The 21,328-nt window shown below is 39.7% G+C and overlaps 1 protein-coding gene across 3 annotated transcripts in view; it reads left to right on the top strand.

Moving 5' to 3' along the window:
- Positions 1 to 20,909, top strand: part of LOC124554988 (sarcolemmal membrane-associated protein-like) — a 337,706-nt gene extending 316,797 nt beyond the window's left edge. For 2 of the 3 annotated variants that reach the window (XM_047128729.1, XM_047128730.1), the window contains one exon: positions 17,569 to 20,909. In XM_047128729.1, coding sequence (XP_046984685.1) covers positions 17,569 to 17,682 — 114 coding nt within the window. In that variant the 3' untranslated portion in view covers positions 17,683 to 20,909. The remainder of the gene's footprint in view (positions 1 to 17,568) is intronic. The other variant, XR_006968506.1, reaches the window with a different exon arrangement.
- Positions 20,910 to 21,328: the final 419 nt, after the last annotated feature.

The raw sequence follows: 21,328 nt of genomic DNA, 5'->3' as shown, positions 1-21,328 counted from the left end.
GACGCCCGGCTGACAGTGGCCCATATCTTGGTGAGCTGTCCTTCTTTGACTGCCCTGCTATGGACTCATTGCCATTAATTTTAGCTGACAATGCCTCATCAGCTAATTTAGTTTTACGTTTTATAAGTGACGGTGGGTTTTATCATTCTATATAAGTTACAGTGCATGTCCTTTGTCCTCTGTGTTCTCCACTTTAATGCCTTTAGGGTGGATGTTTTAATTTGTCACAGAGTGGCTTGCTTTTCCTTTTTTATTCTCGTGATCGGCCAGCCACGGTCATCTGCTCTCTTGTTTTTACCCCTTCTACCTTTATCTTGCTTCTCTCTGTGGTTTTCTTGTCATGTTTTGTCCATAGCAGTGTTGGTTGCCCTTCTGTGGTTCTTCTGGTTCTTCCTTTCTTAAGTTATTGTGCTATACATCTCCTTTCTTTTTGACCGGGAACAAAGGACCAATGACCTCACAGTTTGGTCCCCCCATTGAAATCTTCAATGGGAACTCCCATTTTTTATTGCAGATTACGATTGTGCAGCAGTTGTGTCTTAAACATTTTCTTTGTTTCACCACAGATGGTGCTGTAATCGGAGGAATAGAAATTAGTACACTATCGTAATTTACGACATGCTACCCAGTGGCTAGACTCCACCTCCATGCTGCGTGAATAGGACAGGCCAGTGTTTCATAACTTCTAATTGGAAATCCCATTTGCATCATTGTATTCTTCCGACATATCAAACAGGGGACTATACAGTGTGCCACTGTGACCGTGGCAAATGCCACTCTACTTCTCCATGTACAGTAAGTGTTCAAATGTAGTACCGCCAATTTCAACACGTATGGTGATCCTCTTTTCAAGTGACCGTACACTAGACAGAAACAGGTGTTTTCTGATACACTCAACCATGTCTTCACAGCCTGTTGGCACTTACTGGTACACCTTATCTTTTAAATAACCCCACAGAAAGAAATCCAGTGATGTCAAATCCGGCGACCTAGCGGGTCAGTTAATAGGGCCATCTCTGCCGTTCCACCAACCAGTAGAAACATTGTCTAATACCTTCTGTGCTTCAGTTGCATAATGTGGCGGTCATTTGCATTTGTTGACATGCTTATTCACAAAATGCTCGCTCGTTATGGAAATCTGTGCTGTGAAGTTCTTGATCCGGTGACACATGGTATGGATGATACTCATGACAATGCAGTATTGTGACAATACTACCCTGCAGACAACCCAGAGATGTGGTGTAATTGCGGGACGCGTGATTGAGGTGCACTGCTCTAGTACAGCTATTTCATTAGCTTATCATGTAACACATTTGCTTCATTTCCTTTTGTTGGTCTGTATGCTCCCATCAGACAAAGGTTTTCACAGTTTCACAACCTTATAAAAGAACAAATGGGCTTTCTGTGGGAAATGCTTCGCATACAGGGCAGTTGCAGCCTCAGCATTTCTCCTTCATTGCCCATAAATCAGGATCATTCCAAATTTTTCTTCTGTGGCTGCAACATTCATCGTCCACAAGGGCATCTGTTCTCCAAATAATAGGTAGGTGTACAGGCAACAAACACTGCACAGGTATTGTAATGTTTAGAGCCACTATCTGTCTGTCCTACGTCTGCACGACATGAATCACAGTGTACTGCCTGTTATGATACGTTGTAACTTGCTATATGGCCACAGTGGCATGTCGAGTAGTCTGCTGTTCGATATGTTGGAGGAATACAACATTGCAAAGGGGGTTTCCGATTAGAAGTTACGAAATACTGGCCTGTCCTACCCTCAGAGTGTGGATGTGAGGTCCCATGTGCTATTGGATATTCAAGGGCCATTGAATTGCGTGTCATAAATTATGATGCTTCAGGCAAAATAAATTGTAATTATAACTTTTTTTAATCTTGTGTGTAATGTTAGAGGTATTTCAGCGTTTTCAGTTAAAATGAACACCCTGTATATCCACTTTTTATGTTAATATTGTGGGGAAATGTGGTACATAAATACAGGTGCACATCTTTTTGCCCTTTTAATGTCAACAAACCTACAAAATAAGTAGTAAAATCTTGTAAAAGCAAGAAAATATAAGTGGGTGTATTAAACTTTAAGAAGCATACTATAATAATTAAAGTACATCAATAGTGAAGAATAATAATGTCTAAAGAACAAAATTAGTCAAAGACGTCTTCATTATGTTCATTTCCTGTGTCACACCAACAATAAAAATAGAAGCACAATATTACAGGCATATATACTGTCTGCATTTCCATGTATCCACAATGTTATCAGTGTATTGGACATTTCTAATTATACGTTGACACCATTTGATTAGGTTGTGCTTGGCAGTTTTCCTCTGTTGACTGTAAGGAGTTTTTTTTCCCAAGTAAACGTTTGTTACCTTCTTCCCCTGTTTCCAGTGACAAACATAGAAATTCTTCTTCTTCTTCTTCTTCTTCTTCATCAGACCTCACGTATTAGTGACTCTGCTCTGTTTCCAAATCTTCCTCCCACTCCTCAGTGTTCTTTGATGCATCGGTGTCACAGTCTTCCTCTTCTAAATCATGCGAAGATGCTCCATGCCACACTGCATCCTCATCCGTACAATCGAACAATGTTTTTAGAAGGATAGTTGCTACTTACCATATAGCAGAGCTGCTGAGTCACAGATAGGACACAACAAAAAGACTGTCACAAAATGAGCTTACGTGCAACCCACACATGTGACCACCACAGTCTCTGGCAGCTGCCAGAGGGGGGGGGGGGGGGGGGTGTTTTTGACAAAGGCCTTGTTGGCCAAAAGCTCATTTTGTGACAGTCTTTTTGTTGTGCCTATCTGCAACTCAGCACGTCTGCTATCTGGTGAGTAGCAACTATCCTTTTCATAGTATTGTTACATTCCATCCTGGATATTGCATTTTTTAATCCAACAATATTTGATGGACTCGTGGCACATCAGCTGGATTATTCAAGTCAAAAAAATGTTTCTGTAATTCCATTACGATTCTGTACTGGAAGAAACTAATAGTGCACATTTTACTAAAATAATTAGAGCAAAATCACATAAATAGAAATAAGATGAAGATAGAATAGATTGAACAAAAATACTCACAAATGTGCTGTCCCCATATCTGAGAGATACACAGGCTATCACGGTACATCCATTTCAAAAGGGAGAACAACAGTAGTATGTTCAAATGCTATTAAAATAGCTTGAGTAAAACCACAAAAATACAGTAAGTACAAAAATTGATTGATCAAAAATACTTACAAATTTGCTGTTGATGTGTCAGAAATATGAAGGCCACTGAGAGCAACAACCTTCACTTAACAATGGCTAGCACTACACTGTTGTTTGGCACTCTGTGGGTTAGGAAGATAGGTGGGGAGAGACTACTCCCTCCATACAGCAGTGCCTGCCATTAGACAAAGTAGTCTTTGTATCTCAGAGATATGAAGATAGCACTCGACTGTTAAACCAGAAACATTTGAGCATCGCAAAGAGAGTGCTACAAGTGCCCAAACAACAAAACACGCGGAAGATGGATTAGAGTAATGCAATGTGTGAAAATGGTTGTGATTGGTCTTTATACCTTACTTGAATGAACCTAATTGCTCCTATCAGCACCATTCTGAGTAGAGATATCTGGTGTCAAGAAACTCAGCTGTGAAACACGTAAACAAGGCCAGCATCTTTTATGTCAATTATGTCTTCTTTTTTTTTCCCCACGTCGAATGTTGTTTCATTAAGCATGAATTGTGAGAAAATTATAGGTATGTTAATGCCAAAAAAAAATTGTGCCAATTAATATTGTGAATGTAGAAAATGCAACAGTGGCAGTAAAAAGTTTTGTAAATGACGGGAAAACAATAATTCTGGGAACAAAAGTGGGGTTATACTGCATATTCTATTACAGTGTAATCAAAACTGGAATAACAAATAGGAAATGCCTTTTTCTTCTTATTACTGAGATGAAAATTCTGATGTTTTGAAACCTGACATACATAATATACTATATGCTTCTTGGTCTGCTGGTTAATACACATTTGTTTTGGAGCGCACAGGCTATTTTCATACTAATTCTTCACTTAGCTGTATGTGTTATTTACTTTATTTTCAATTGATTTTGAAGCCTTTTGTGACTTCATCGTTGGCCAGTAAGACACATTTATTGAAATGAAATACACTTGCAAGAATATCTTCCAGCTTCCTCTAATTTAGTAAATGTGAGACTGAATATGTTCAGTATTTGTTGACAGTACTAGTTGACAAGCCTTCAGTATACTGAAGCGACTCTTGCACCATCAATAATATTGTCAGTTGGCAATGAGATTTTACTAAGTGATGATGGTGATGATGTCTTATACCCAGAAAAAAGGATATTAGCCATGGCTGGTAAGAAACAACAGAAAAAAAGGAAATGGGTCAAAGAATGGCTGAAAAAGAAAGAACTAACTTGTCATATGTTAATTTGCTGACTGAATCAGACCCATGGACCCAAAAGATCTCGTAAACTGTTTAGTGAAGTGCCCAGCATCACAAAACAAATTACTAATACAGAAACAACATAAAATAGACGCAAAATATACTAACCCTTTCCACTCCAACAGCGAGTGGCACTTGACAATGCTAATTTTGTTTTCCACTCTGATATCAGCCTCATTAGACACGATTTTCCGTAGCTCTCGCATGCTCCATTCTCGAATCTGAGTGTACTAGCCATCACTGCTGCATAGGTATGCCATCTACGGAAGCTTTTGCTAACTTGGTGTGAAACTGTAGTAGTTGTGTTGAGAAAGAGGTTGCAATAATTATGTTCAAGTTAGTAAGAGTGGAATAGCTAGTTCCTCACATACAGTCATTTCCAAGGAAGAGATTTAGAGCTTTTAGAGGAATGTCTAAGTGAAAATTAGAGTATAATTGGAAGGACAAACAGCATGGTTGTATTTTTTTGTTGTTTTATTATCCGCAAAATTGATTTTTGGCCACTTAGTGACCATCCTCAGTGCTGTAATACACAATTAAAATTTGTAGGCACTGGTATCAACAAGCTTAGAGCGATCACATAAACTGACTAGTCAGATTTTGCGGATAATAAAACAACAAAAAAAAAAATACGACCAATGCTGTTCGTCCTTCCAATTATATCCATTATCTGGTCGTGGTGCACAGAACACTCCATGGAGTCGCCAATCAAGAAAATTAGAGTGACAGTGATTTTGATGACAGTGATTCATTTGTAAACAATCCTAGTAAAGTGACTATGAGACAGTTCACCCTGAAGAGTTGCAAAAAGTTTCGCACAATGAAAATTTTTGTGTTATGATACTTATGTAAATACGTTTGAATGAAAGCACACTTTTTGCTTTAATGTATACCCTAATTTTTGGTCAGTGACCTCATCGTTTTGTCAAAGATTGGGCAATTCTCTGTGCAATGTGCAGAAACCACGTGTCTACATTATGGAGTGAAAAGGGTTAATGAGCAAGGCAATCACAATCAATGAGAGATTAGGAGTAACTTTGAGATTCTGGCGACAGGCGAGTCATTCATATACTTGAAGTTTGGCTCTGTAATATGAGCCAACTCAGTTAGCAAAATTGTTATGGAAACTTGTGAAGCAATTATATCTGCCCAGCAAGAATATATTGAGAAAATTAACAGAAAACTTTTTTATGTTTTGTGAGGATTTGGCGAGACTGACATGCATTTTGCACATGTATGACATACTTTTTGAAGTAGAAACAGTATTTCCAAACTGCTATGAATTTCTACAAGCTAATACAATGTTTTCATTTTATTTTATTTTTTTAAGCAATAATTTAGCAAATTCTCGAGCAACCATCCAAAATTTCCCCACAAGGATTTTATTCCTTCTAGCACTAATAAATTCAGCCATCTGTTCCTTGTACATTTTGGAAAGTAGAGCAGTGCACTGTGAACATTTACCGAAAGGAACAAAATTGAACTGCAAACATAAAAAGTGCACACTTAACATGCATCTTCTTTTTTTTGCGGCGCAAAGACTGTTCCACAAAATTTTGGGCGTGCAGCTGCATAAATTCAGTTTCTTCTTCTAATATTTTGGTTGAGTACTGTCCAGCCGTCTTCAGAGTGAGCCAGGGTGACTAACACTCCAGCACTTGCTCCATTCTTTTAAACCTGAGCAGTGGTTTGGTCCTCAGGTTTAAAAGGACAGAGCAAGTGCTAGATCATTAGTCACCTCGGCTCACTCTGAAGATGGCTGGACGGTATTCAGTTGAAATATTAGAAGAAGAAGAAGAAGAAGAAGAAGAAGAAGAAGAAGAAGCTGAATTTATGTGGCTACACATCTGCAATTTTATGGAACAGTGCACACTTGTGTGGACAGTCAATACATATTGACAGCACTGATAATATTTTGCATGAAATGTATTCACAGTTGCGAATATGGACAATTGTCAGCTTGTATAATGGAGTGATGACAGTGAAAATTTGTGGTGGACTGGAACTCGAATCTGGATTTCCTGCTTATCGCGAGCAGTCGTCTTACCATTTGGCTACTCAAGAATGCATGTCCAGAGGAACTTTGTATCGTAATTTGGAATAACATGGGCACTGCAATATCATAGGGAAATATTTTGGTGGCCATCAGTTCTGATCATCAGAGTTTCTGTGATAGACTATACATCAAGATGTGCCATCCAACAGTCAACATATTGATGGTTTAGCAATATAATTGAACCTGTGAGAGGCCCCTTTGTATTTACTACAGTAGATGATGCTTTGGTACAGCAACAACTATGCCTAAGTGCCTGATTATGAAGCCACAAAAGGCTCCAGAAACAATTAGAGATAAAGTAAATGACAAACACAGCTGAGTGGAAAAAAGCATGAAAATAATGGACACTTCCAAACAAAAATTTACAAGTGACATCATCATTACCTAGTGTCATGAGGGCAACAAGGTTAACACTTGTGTATGAGGTGTGGCTATAGAATGAGACTGTTGCTGTAAAACGTTTTATATCAAAAACATATTCATTTACATGTCGTCACCCTCAGTATACTCCCCTGCTCTGTCCTTACGAGCCATGTGAATATTCCATAGATGGAAACTGTGGTGGAAGTGTTAGTCAGCGAGTTCCTTGATGACGCGTGCGAATTTTTCTTTCACTGCTTCAGTGGACTGAAATATTGTTCCTTTTAATGCAGATTTGACATTTGGCAATAGATAAGTCACATGGTGTTAGGTCAGGCAAATAAGATGGATGGTCTAACACTGGGATACTCTGCTTCACTAGAAACCTCTCAACAGAATGCAGCATGAGCCGGTGCATTGTCTTGATGCAGAACTCATAACTTGTTGTTCCACAATTAGGGTCTCCCCCCCCCCTCCCCCCCCTCCCTCCAAGAGTCAAACAAGAACATTAAGGTAGTAATTTTGATTAATAGTTCAACCTTCAGAAACCCAGTGAGGACACACAGTTCCATGAAAATTGAAAAACATAATCATCATTGCTTTGAATCTTGATTTGCTCATTCAAGCTTTCTTCACTGTTAGTGAAGTTGGGTCCTTCCAATGTATGGAATGGTGATTAGTTTCTGAATCATCATTGAAAAATCAAGATTTCATCACGTTATCACTTTTGCCAAGAAATTAGGATCATTCCAGTGGTATTCAATGAGTCTGTACAAACCTTTTCAAAAGCATCTGTTTATTCAATTCATGAGATGCTTTTTGTTTGATCATGATTATTTTCTGCACCCGTTTCACACCCGCTTTTCTCATGTTATTTTTGTTGTGTAAAATTTGCGTTAAGCATTATTTGTCAGTTCCTACAGTTTCGGCAATCGATCGAGTACTCAACCAGCGGTCAGATCAAATTGGATTACGTACTTATTCGATATATTCATTTGGTTTTGATGTTGAATGACGTCCCAGGTGTGAGCCATTTTCAGTGTCTTCTTGGCTATCTTGGAAATGCTTGAACCACTCAAAAACTTTCGTGCATGGTAAACAACCTTCGCCATACACTTCTTTTAGTAACAGATATGTTTCTGTAGCAGTTTATCCAAGTTTCATGTGAAACTTCACAACATTTCGTTGCTCTGTTATTACACTTACTATTTTTTCTGCAAAACAAAACAACAACCCTTACACAAACAAAGGCCACGGTCATGCTGATTGTCTACAGACACCAGAGATTCTGCATTTGGCTGAGTAGGCTTCACGCTTCATGGCTATTGGTCATTCACATTTGGTGCCTGCGTACTTTGTGACAGCATCAGTCCCGTTATTTTATAGTCACACCTCATACATATAGAAAAATTTAGAAGCCTTTATTATGTTCTGTTGCTGTCACTAGTTCTAAAATTGATTCTTTTGCATACACTGGGAGAGCAGAGGTTAGGGCACTCAACTTGCATTCAAGAAGAATGTAGTTAAAAGTCTCTATCTTACCATTTAGATTTAAGTTTTATGTGGTGTTAGTAAATTGCTTCAGGCTGATATTGATATAGTTCTTTAGTAAAAGGCATCATGGATTGCCTCCCCATACTTGCCTTGTTGTCAGTGAGACATCTAAGCCATAATATTCCTCTTCCAGACAATTTGTGAAATTGCTTGCGTTTTGCTATAAATCACATCTGAAAATTTATGTTCTGGGTTATGTGGCGCAGTACTTAATTCCTCAGACTTCGCACATGGGAAGAATAGATTTGAAATTCCCATTCAGATTGGTGTTGTCTTCAGTTCCTTTGAATCACTACAGGTAAATGGAGGGATGGTTGCATTGGAAACTCTACAGGCTGTTTCCTTTCATGTCTTCCCATATCTTTGCTTCCACCCTGCCTCCTTTCTTGATATTCTTGAAGGTTGGTTTGCATACATAAAAGGGTAATACAAGAATTACAGCTAGAACTTAAGTCCAGCAGTTCAAATTGGCTGGCTATGAAACTACACTCGTGGAAATGGAAAAAAAGAACACATTGACACCGGTGTGTCAGACCCACCATACTTGCTCCGGACACTGCGAGAGGGCTGTACAAGCAATGATCAGACGCACGGCACAGCGGACACACCAGGAATCGCGGTGTTGGCCGTCGAATGGCGCTAGCTGCGCAGCATTTGTGCACCGCCGCCGTCAGTGTCAGCCAGTTTGCCGTGGCATACGGAGCTCCATCGCAGTCTTTAACACTGGTAGCATGCCGCGACAGCGTGGACGTGAACCGTATGTGCAGTTGACGGACTTTGAGCGAGGGCGTATAGTGGGCATGCGGGAGGCCGGGTGGACGTACCGCCGAACTGCTCAACACGTGGGGCGTGAGGTCTCCACAGTACATCGATGTTGTCGCCAGTGGTCGGCGAAAGGTGCACGTGCCCGTCGACCTGGGACCGGACCGCAGCGACGCACGGATGCACGCCAAGACCGTAGGATCCTACGCAGTGCCGTAGGGGACCGCACCGCCACTTCCCAGCAAATTAGGGACACTGTTGCTCCTGGGGTATCGGCGAGGACCATTCGCAACCGTCTCCATGAAGCTGGGCTACGGTCCCGCACACCGTTAGGCCGTCTTCCGCTCACGCCCCAACATCGTGCAGCCCGCCTCCAGTGGTGTCGCGACAGGTGTGAATGGAGGGACGAATGGAGACGTGTCGTCTTCAGCGATGAGAGTCGCTTCTGCCTTGGTGCCAATGATGGTCGTATGCGTGTTTGGCGCCGTGCAGGTGAGCGTCACAATCAGGACTGCATACGACCGAGGCACACAGGGCCAACACCCGGCATCATGGTGTGGGGAGCGATCTCCTACACTGGCCGTACACCACTGGTGATCGTCGAGGGGACACTGAATAGTGCACGGTACATCCAAACCGTCATCGAACCCATCGTTCTACCATTCCTAGACCGGCAAGGGAACTTGCTGTTCCAACAGGACAATGCACGTCCGCATGTATCCCGTGCCACCCAACGTGCTCTAGAAGGTGTAAGTCAACTACCCTGGCCAGCAAGATCTCCGGATCTGTCCCCCATTGAGCATGTTTGGGACTGGATGAAGCGTCGTCTCACGCGGTCTGCACGTCCAGCACGAACGCTGGTCCAACTGAGGCGCCAGGTGGAAATGGCATGGCAAGCCGTTCCACAGGACTACATCCAGCATCTCTACGATCGTCTCCATGGGAGAATAGCAGCCTGCATTGCTGCGAAAGGTGGATATACACTGTACTATTGCCGACATTGTGCATGCTCTGTTGCCTGTGTCTATGTGCCTGTGGTTCTGTCAGTGTGATCATGTGATGTATCTGACCCCAGGAATGTGTCAATAAAGTTTCCCCGTCCTGGGACAATGAATTCACGGTGTTCTTATTTCAATTTCCAGGAGTGTATATTAGTTCTACTTTTTACTATCATATTCATTAAGGAAATAAAATAATGCCAAACTAGAAATAATAACAACGAAACGTTTTTGTTATACCAGAAATTCGTGTAAAGTAACCAAGCGAACTTATATAACATAAAAACCATCATAATGTGTTGTTTGCTGTGCAGATTGTGTCTGTGTGTGTGTGTGTGTGGGTGTGTGAGAGAGAGAGAGAGAGAGAGAGAGAGAGAGAGAGAGAGAGAGAGCAAATTTGCATGTGTAACATTGAGATTTGTAGTATCTGTGATACAGTTTGTTATATTTGTTATCTGACGAAGCTATTTTTTATGACAGGATTGGTTTTTAAGAGCAGTAGTTTGTGTGGTTTTATAGTGCTTTTATTACCAAACAATTTTGCAATATATTTTTTCATGCATCTCTGTTGTTTAATTACCTGCCTAAATTTTTACAGAGGTACAAAAATTATTACAAATTCCTCAGTGTGTGGAGTTTGGCAACTCAACCAGCTTTTAGGGAATGGTATGACAGACTTAATAGTTCAAAGTGTGCAGGCACACCTATGTTCAGATAAAAGTATAAGTTGTAACGTATAAACATGGTAGGAAAATTCTGTATAATGTAAGTTCTTTAGGAGTAAAAATCACTCACTGAGTAGCACAAGTGTGGAGTCGTCAACAGGCACACAAAAAAAGAAATAGAAAACTAACTAGCTTTTGGAATTAATCTTCTCTTGAGCCAGACTACACACGTGCCCCAGTGTTTCTTTTCTTTCTCTTTCGTGTTTGGTTGTAGATGACTCAGTGCTTCTGCTATTTGATGAGTGGTCTCCATTACTCCTAAATTATTTAGTTGTAGCTTAATCAATCACTGTTTTCCACAGTACATGATTATATTTAAACATGTATTTTTCCCATATTTTTGTCACAATCTACAGAGTGAACAAGAATTTTGGCAAAAATTCGGAGATTGTTCAGATATATATTCTGAGTATTTTGATACAAGGGCCTGTGGTCTCCTTGAAGCTGGAAATGATTTGTTCTATTTGTTACCCCCAATTAACTGTGTTTAACAATACTTTTGGCACAGCGTCAAAGCCTGTAATATGCGATCACCGAACAGTACAACAGAAACACAGGATAATACAACAACCCTCAGACAGACTTAAAAATACTTTGAAGTGGCTATCGTCACTCGGGGAACAACTCAGCACAGCATCGTTGTACAACTCTTCCTTGCAAATCAGTGAGGCACATGTCAGCTAATTGTTCATCAGTAAACCTGCCCATACTGCTGTGTGTCACTGTTAATGCACAACTAACACTGCTAGAAAAACAAACTGAAGACAGAACTGAGCAGTACTGAATGCAAGCTTTGAAGGCAAAGAGAACAGTGGTCTATGATGTGAATTGCAAGGACCGTGACTGAATGGAAAAAGTTTTGTTTTGGTGTAAGAAACACTGCACACACCATTGAAAATTCTGCTGTTATGCATCTGTTTTTAATGCAATACAGGTAGAAAGATAAATGTGGTATGAAGTCAAACAAAATGCAATTACTCTGATTCAACGCAATAAACACCATGGGTCATTTATGTCAAAAAAAATCTGAAAACATCACTGAACAAACTCTGAAATTTTGTCAGTGGAGTGAAGGTTCACCATTTATATGAAATATTTCAAAAAAATGTTCACACCATCCGTTATTTCAGTTTTTCCTCCCTTTAAGCCCACTTTCAGAACATTTGTTGATTCTAAAGAGAATGGCCCAGCTACAAAAAGTATTTGTCCATTCCCCCACTCAAGGTCTTACAGGGTTTGTATAAAAAGTAACTGTACTTTGCAGTGCACACTTGCCCAGGAGGATTGGTGGTGGGGGTATCTGGCTGAAAACACACGGCGTGCCAGTCACCTGCAGACTCTTGTCTTGGCAGCATCGTGCATTGAGCGTATACATCGCAAAGTCGTCGGTCATGGCCGAACATGCAGGAAAAGATCGAGCAATGTTTCACCATCAAACTTTATGTGAAACTAGGAAAATCGGGTATGGAAACATTGGATATGTATCGGCAAACCTATGGCAATTATTGCCTGTCAAAAGCCCAGGTTTTCACGTGGATGAAGAGCTTTAAAGATAGCTGGGACAGCGTTGAGAACGAGGAGCACTCCAGACACCCTTCAACTAGCAAAACTGACAAAAACATCAACCGCGTGCATGTTTTATTGAACACTGACTACCGGATGAGTGTCAGGATGATAGTAGATGACCTTGGACTTGATAAAGTGACAGTGCACATCATCACCACTAAAGAATTGTCGATGAGGAAGGTCTGCGCCAAGATTTTGTCAGACGTTCAAAAGCAAGCACGTGTGGATGCCTGCAAAGTTAATCTCCAGAGCCCTGAAGTTGATACAAAATTTTTAGATAGCATTATCACCGGAGACAAAATCTATGTGTTTCAGTATGACTCAGTGACAAGCCGAATGGCACACCGCAGCATCCCCATGTCCAATAAAGACTTGCATGAGCAAATTTAAGGTGAAAGCCATGCTGATTGTATTTTTCAATGTCAGGGGCATGGTTCATCATGATTTTGTGACCCAAGGCCAAACTGTCAAAGGTGCTTTCTGTTACAAAGTGCTCAAGAGACTGAAAGCCATCACTGATGTTTGGAAGCTGCATCATGGCAATGCACCGAGTCAAACCTGCTTCAGGGTGGCCAGTTCCCTCTCCAAGAAAGGGATTCAAACGATTCCCCCGCCCCCCTACAGTCATGATGTGGCCCCGACAGACTATTTTTTGTTCCCCAAACTAAAACCTCCCTGAAAGGGCACAGTCATGGTACCCTGGAGGAGATCCAAGCTGCCACGATGAGTGCTTTGAAGGTTATCCCGCACTCAGTGGGTTGTTGACCCTCAAGGGTCGTACATTGAATAATACTAACGGGTTGTAGCGATATCTACAATAAATTTTTATTCACAAGGTCAGTCATTACTTTTTATACAAACCCTGTATCATGGTTGTAGTTGTCATTATAATAATGTGTTGCGTACAAAAGTATAGTACTGCTATGGAGCAACGTGATACAGTGGTAACATTTTGGACGTGCATTTGGGAGGATGGTGGCTAGAATCCTAGGTTTTGATTTCCTCAGGTTCACTAAATCGTGTAAACCGATTCCAGGATGGTTTCTTTGAAAAGGATGTGGCCGACTTTCATCTCATTCTCTCCCCCCTCCCTCTCCCTCTATCCCACCCTCTCTCCCCCCTCTCCCACCCTCTCCCCCCCCTCTCCCACCCTCTCTCCCCCCTCTCCCACCCTCTCTCCCCCCTCTCCCCCCTCTCTCCACCCTCTCTCCCCCCTCTCCCATCTCTCCCCCCTCTCCCACCCTCTCTCCCATCTCTCCCACCCCCTCTCCCATCTGTCCCACCCTCTCTCCCATCTCTCCCCCCTCCACCCACCCTCTCTCCCATCTCTCCCCCCTCCACCCTCTCTCCCACCCTTTCTCCCCCCTCCACCCTCTGCCAGTTGGTTTAATAGTTATTTGCTGCGTGGTCCACCTCCATAACTGAGTGATCAGCACAGCTGACTGCCATCTGGGGCACACAGATTCAATTCCCAGTAATGTTAGGGGCTTTTCCTCAGTGAAGGACTTGAACGGGGTATATTCTGCATCATGTGGCCAACTGAGGGCCTACTCAGCCGATCACTGGTGGTTCCATGGTCAAGAAACCCAACAATGACCCAGAGAGCAGTGTGCTGACCACATGCTCCTCCGTACCCAGCCAATGATGCCATCAACAGAGGATGACAGTGGTCAGTCGAGCCCAATTGGCCCACCTAGGGCCAGATTGCCAAGCTGCATGAAGTCAGCAAAATATGTGGGCAGCAAAGAAGATACTAGAGGCTTGTTTGTGATATGTAACCAGCTGGACAAAATGCAATGTACATTACGAGTTAAGTAAGTTGCTTGTACAACAGACATAATAGATGATGCTTTGTGTGTAGTTCATTTCAGAGATCACCTCCTTTCTGTATGCATTACTTGAGAAGAATAATACTAAAGGGAAACTGCCAAAGTAGGCATTCAGAGGAGCCATCTAGAACACTCCAGAGCCAATCATTACAGAGTACACTGTTGAACATAATGATAACATTTACACTGTGGACATTTATATCACCCATATATTAAGTTTGCCATGGTACAGCTTGAGTGAAATCTTCTTAATAGGCACCAGGTTAAACAAAAAAGGTTGTGAGTGAGAACAGAAAGGCACCACAGATCCTTTTACTACAGGGTGTTCCTTTGTTCCAGTTAGACTGTTCAGCAGTTACAACTGGGTAAAATTATGATCCAAAATATTCCATTTACAGTCCAGCTATGTAAATGAGGAATCAGACTTTTAGACTCTGAAATGCAGGGGCATTAAAAAATCCAAGGTAATTGCAATTAAGAAAAGTTGTAGACAACAGATTGTGGCACAGTGTACACTACTCCTATGTCCTCTTGCTCCATTATGAAAGAACAGCAGCTTACAACCGATTAATTTCTCCATGAGCAGTGTATAGAGTTCCATAACAGCATCAAATTGTCAGGCCTGTTTCTAGCTATTCCACCAGAGATAAATATTTACCAACTTAGTTTCCTGATTTTTACCCATGTGTTCACCATTTTTGGTATTATACATTCAGACTGTGTAATACACAATTATTTCAGGATAAGAAAGGAGAGCTGTAGTTTGGTGATCCATGGGAATAAAATTTTCAGTCATGACAATGTTCTGGACAAAATTTAGATTTTTCTGCACTGAAGGATAGGTTAAGTGATTTACTTCTGATCAACTGAATTTCGAAAAAAATATCATTTACTGCTGCATAATAGAAAACATTGGGGAACTAACAGCTGTTAGTGAGGCATTATTGGAGAGCACACGCACTTGTCTCACGAGGCACGGACTACAACTTCAATCCTAAGTTATCGACTGACAAACATTCAACGAGACTAATAGATAATAAAGTCCAATGAGAGAGTTGTGTACACACACTGTCATTCCAGAATGAGATTTTCACTCTGCAGCGGAGTGTGCGCTGATATGAAACTTCCTGGCAGATTAAAACTGTGTGCCCGACCGAGTTCAGTCTCGGTCGGGCACACAGTTTTAATCTGCCAGGAAGTTTCACACTGTCATTGACTTAAAGGATAGTGACAACTTTTAAAGTAAGCATGACTTAATTTCTTGTGACTAAATTTCTTGTGACTATTTCATTCACGCTCTTGGTGCAATGTAACATCACCAATATACCTGCCTGACAAAGAAATTTGAAACACCCGGAAGGTGAGAGGAAACAAAATTAATTTTCATGTGTAATGAGGGTGTGTTATGTTATTTCAGTGAGTACACTATTGAGTCAGATTTACAAAGAACCTGGCAGTATGAATTCAGTTATCAGTATGAACTCAGTTATCAGTATGAACTCAGTTATCAGTATGAACTCAGTTATCAGTATGAACTCAGTTATCAGTATGAACTCAGTTATCAGTATGAACTCAGTTATCAGTATGAACTCAGTTATCAGTATGAACTCAGTTATCAGTATGAACTCAGTTATCAGTATGAACTCAGTTATCAGTATGAACTCAGTTATCAGTATGAACTCAGTTATCAGTATGAACTCAGTTATCAGTATGAACTCAGTTATCAGTATGAACTCAGTTATCAGTATGAACTCAGTTATCAGTATGAACTCAGTTATCAGTATGATGTTGCACCCCCTCTAGCCTTGGTGCATTCAGTTGGGAAGAGCATCACAAAGCTGTTGTATCTGTTTCTGGGGAAAGCTGGCCCACAACTCTTGTAACTAGTCATTGGTGTTCTAAATACTGGCACTGAGACAAGAGTTGATGTCCAAATTGGTCACAGGCATTCTGTCCGGGCACATCTGAGGATCTTCATGGCCGCAGGAGTACCTGAGCATCACACATACGGTTCATAAAGACATACCATATGTCAACAAGTTGTCAGAGTTCCCTCAATCACTACCAGCTGTGACCTGAAGTCAAATGTTATGGTTCGCAACACTGTGACACCAGGAGTAACACCAAAACATTGGAAGAATCGGACATATCCCCAGGTTGATAACATACTCACCAACAGTAGTCATCCGAAAGAGTGCAGAATGGTGCTTTATCGCTGAGAACAGTGCGACGCCATTCATCAGCAGTCCTTGCTTCCAAATCACAGTCTCACTCAAGATGCAGCAGTCTATGTATGGGACAGTAATTCCTTAATCTAGTTTCTGACCAATAGTGAATACTGCGGCATGACACAGAATGCTACAAGGAATCTACTATCTGTTCATGGATGGCAGGCACAGATGTGAAGGGGTTACAGTGTTTTTTGTGCTCAATACAGTGATCCCCTCCCCCCCCCCCCTCCCCCGTTGTACTGATCAGATGTGGTCAACTGTAAACTGTAACCTTGGCAATGAATATGCTTGCCTCACATAACTGTGCAGACTGAAATCCAGCCACTGTCATATCCGAATGCCCCATAAATCTGGATATTGCATTATTCAACCAGATGGCCAAATGTATATCCACGGTGAAGCCCCTTTCGAGCTGTGTCAGATGGTGATTACACTGTCTCTCATGAGTATGCTGCATCTCCTTGCCCTACACAGTGATCACGCAACATGTGATGGTGGCCCTACCAGGCATGGTAACAACCCTGACTGACTCTGGTGGCCGTTCTACCTGTTATACAGAATTGCAGCTATTAAACATTCACATATCTGCCGATGATGATGTACATTAATGAAGCTACATTGACATCTGACCATGTCTTCTGGTTGCTCCATCTTCTTAGTGAGACAGTGTATTAGGAAATTGTGGCTGGGGGGTAAAAGAAATCATCTTCAGTTTGTCTGGTAGTTCTGATCAACGTTTATGTTTTTAAGAAATGTAAATAATAAATCAATATTGTATTTGCTCATTTTTTGTTTATTTAAAGTGATATGCACATCAACAGACTAGAATTGGTGTAGGATTTTTGGCTCATGTGCTGTTCAAATTTAAGTATGGTTTAAGAAGTTATGCATTTAAAAAAAAAAAACTGAAATGATATCACCAAAATATGCTATAATCAGTTCTAATTGTTTTGATATGTTGTTACAAATTTCCAAAATGTGCTCTAAAATTACAGTTTTATCTGTTTCTTTTTAGGCTTTGTGGTGTGGATTGGTACCATTCATCATAGTGTTCCTGGGAATTATTATGGCGTTCTATCCCACATTGTCTTTCTTCATGGGTACAGCTGATTCGCCACTTCAACCATAGTAAAGATGTACAAGAACAGTGTGTTATGAATGATTCCAACTGTACAAGGAAAGCATAATGCATATGAAATTTTGTTAGCAAGTGTCTCAGGGGTCAAGATAAAATAATTTATGTGCTTTAATATTGCAATACAAGATGATATTTTTTTCATCCACTGTTTAAATAGATTTAATGATGTGTAGGACCTCTTTTATGTATCATGAAATATTTTAGTTGTAACTGTTTTTTAGTCTGTATTATATGATGAGTATTATGTTAGTAGCATTCTGCTTCTGATACTTTCTAAACATACTCCTGTTTCATTTGGTAAAACTTGTTTTATGTATAATGTTCTGTCATTGCATGACTTTTTAATGTTGTATTACTCATACTTACTTTTTGAATCTGTCTGCTTGTTTGTACACTTGTTTGTATTTTTTGCTGCTTTGGTTTGTTGTTGTTGTTGTTGTTGTTGTTGTCGTCGTTGTTGTTGCCATTGCTGTTGTTATTGTTGTTAGTCTGATGTATTTGTTTTAAGAAAAAGTACAAAATTGGATTTTCGAGTTTTATAATTTGGCACAAAAGTTTCTTTCTAAGAGGTGTGTGTGTGTGTGTGTGTGTGTGTGTGTGTGTGTGTGTGTAATAATTCATTTGTGGGGAAAATTTCTACACCCAGCTGTAGCTATATGGAACAGTTGTCAGATGAAAATTTAAAGTACTTATATATGTAGTGCAAGAACTGGCAAAGATTAAGTGGAGGTGACAGTTGTGGTAATGATTGTATCTACAACAAAATCATTGCTGCTTCAATTTGACAAAATAGTGAGGAGGAAATTGGTGTTGACTATAATCAAGGAATCATTCTGATATTTGCCTGAAGTGAGCAAACGTAAATTGGCGCATGGAATGAAAATTAATCCAGATCCTCATGAACAGAAGTCTGTTACCTTAGCTGAGTAGCATATAACTTGGTTGCAAGACAAGGACTGTGTCATTGAAGCACAAATTCTCACTCATAGAATTTTTTCCCCTATTATGTTGATGTTGCAATTTTATTTTGTGGATAAATATATTATTTTAACCATTTCAGTTCACTGAGAATATATGGAACCCAATGCTTTTTTGTGCTAATATTGGTAATGAAATTCAGTATGTTCTGTTCTGGATTGTAATCTTGTGCCAACATATGAAGTTAAATGTTTTGGTAATAACAACATAAAACTGTAAAATGTAGAACTAATGCTGTGTGTAAAGTTAGTAACAGTAAGTTACAATGATTATATAGTGTTATTTTAATTTTGTTTTTTTTCCATTGAGAAGCAAAAACGATTCACTCCTTCAGTTTGATTATGTTGTAATTGTTTGTTTTATAGTGTATAACTCCAATTAATAATCACATAACATAATGTGTGCAACCTCTGTAGAGACATTTATATTAATATGTTATCATGCACTAGTTTGGGTAAACGTTTGTTTAAGATTTGTAGACAATGTTGTGGAATGTTGTAGAATCATCATGAAATTTATAATTTTATACCTTTTTAATACCAGCAAAGCTTACAGTGGCTGATCATTACTGTAATAATGTGGTAAACTGTGTGAGAAGCACAAAAGTGTAAGAGTATTCAGGATGTATTTTATGTACATAGAAAAACTGTATATATACAGAAAAAAGCAGGGGAAAAAGAAAAGAGGTATGTTCCTGCTATACGACTGAGTAAGCCATCACTGTCTTGCCGTATACAAAAGAAGTTATCCATTTGTGATATTCACTATGGATCAAATAAAAAACGTGTGTGCGCGTGTGTTGTTGGGTGTGACTGTGTGTGTGTGTGTGTGTGTGTGTGAGAGAGAGAGAGAGGGAGAGAGAGAGAGAGAGGAAAAATGCAAACATGAAGCTCTACCTGGTAGAACTCTGTAATATTTTAATTGAGAAGTATGACTTGTAATTCCCGGGAGTGGATGGTTTGCCAAATCTTTTTTAAGTATTTGTGTGGTGCTGTGTTCTGTAAAATGGTTAGTTCTCTTTTATATATAAGCCATGTATTTGGAATACCATAGCAAAGAAAGTATGTGGTTGAAGTGTGTTTCTCCTCATGTCAACTTCCACCCTTCAAATAGAGTATTTGAAATGTGGTTGGCATATTGAGATTATTGATTGTAGGCTGTAGTATTTTTTCTAACAGTAAAAAATGAAAGCTAAAAAAGATACTGGTTTGATATAGGATTACAGAAAATGTGCATTGGATAGTATTTCTTGAATGCTAGACATTATTTTGTTGTTTGTGAAGATAGTATTTTATATTTAATTAAACATAATGAATTCCTAAATTGAAGTGGTGTAGAGATATGTTACCTCTCAAGGTGCCTTTTCAGTTTTCACTGTCCCAGGGTATGAAGTTTACTGGTTTGTCCAGATGTGGACTTGAATAGCCTAAGTTAATACCATTGCATGATGTGTGATAGTATTTTTCCCCCCTCTCAACAGCGTTAATGAAGAAAATTGCTGTTAGTGGTGTGTACCATTAACTGTAGATATTGTTATTATTTTATTTAAATGTAAATATTATAAATTTTGTAAGTAACTGTATGCTCAAATTATATGCCATCTGCAGGATTGCTTTGTGTCTATGTACCTGCAGTAAGAATGTCAAATTTCGTGATTTTTCTTAAAAATGTTTGTAAACATTTATTTCAACATACAAGGAAATTTTATTTTATTCAACAATATGTAAAATTATATATTTAAAATGAGCATTTTTGTTTACTGTTTTATAGAAATACTTAAATATTGTTACTTGATATGTTAAATTCATGCCATTGTTTTTACAGTTCTGTTCAAAGAAGGAAGATTGACAAGAAATGTAAATATTTTGTGAACTTGAAGTCATAACTTTAGTAAGTTAGTAATTCAGGATGAATTACTAACTGTCTTACAGAAGTCTAGTCCCAAATTTTAAATCTACAGATTTATTTATTGAAGAATGATTATGTTTAAAAGTGCTTTACTTTTACAAGAAACCTACCAATTGACTCTGTTAAATGTTTTGTACATTGTGTTAAACAATTACATGATTGCTAATACTGTTTGTGATAATGACAGTTTTCTTTTATGTCCCTTTTATCAACTGCTCAATTGCAGTCAGTTTTTGAGAAATAAATGAAACAAGGCAGAAGCTGTTCTGGAAGTGCCTCAATTAAAACAAACTGTAAAAGAAAGAAATAAAAATACAGTTCTCATCAAAGTATTTATCTCATATCTTTGAGTGTGGTGTGTGCATACGTAGAACAAGTTGTAGACAGGACTTATTGCAACAGATTACATTGATATAAAAAAGTTATTTTTCCAGTACTTGTCCAATCACAGAATTTGCTGAAATCAAACTATCCCATTAATGAAGCTTCAGATATCTCTGTCTTCTAATTTGTTTTTGCTTCAAATTAGAGGTTGAAAGTTTTATACCAGTCTCATTTATTTTCATGCAACTGTCTCAAGATTAGCCTCTTAGATAATAACATTAAAATTTTGTGCATGCACGCACCCACGCACACGTACCCCCCACCCACCTGCACCCACGCACACGTTCCCCCCCACCCACCTGCACCCACGCACACGTTCCCCCCACCCACCTGCACCCACGCACACGTTCCCCCCACCCACCTGCAC

Source organism: Schistocerca americana, chromosome X (genome assembly GCF_021461395.2).
Source record: "Schistocerca americana isolate TAMUIC-IGC-003095 chromosome X, iqSchAmer2.1, whole genome shotgun sequence".
NCBI lineage: Eukaryota > Metazoa > Arthropoda > Insecta > Orthoptera > Acrididae > Schistocerca > Schistocerca americana.
This window is presented reverse-complemented; position numbering and strand designations above follow the sequence as displayed.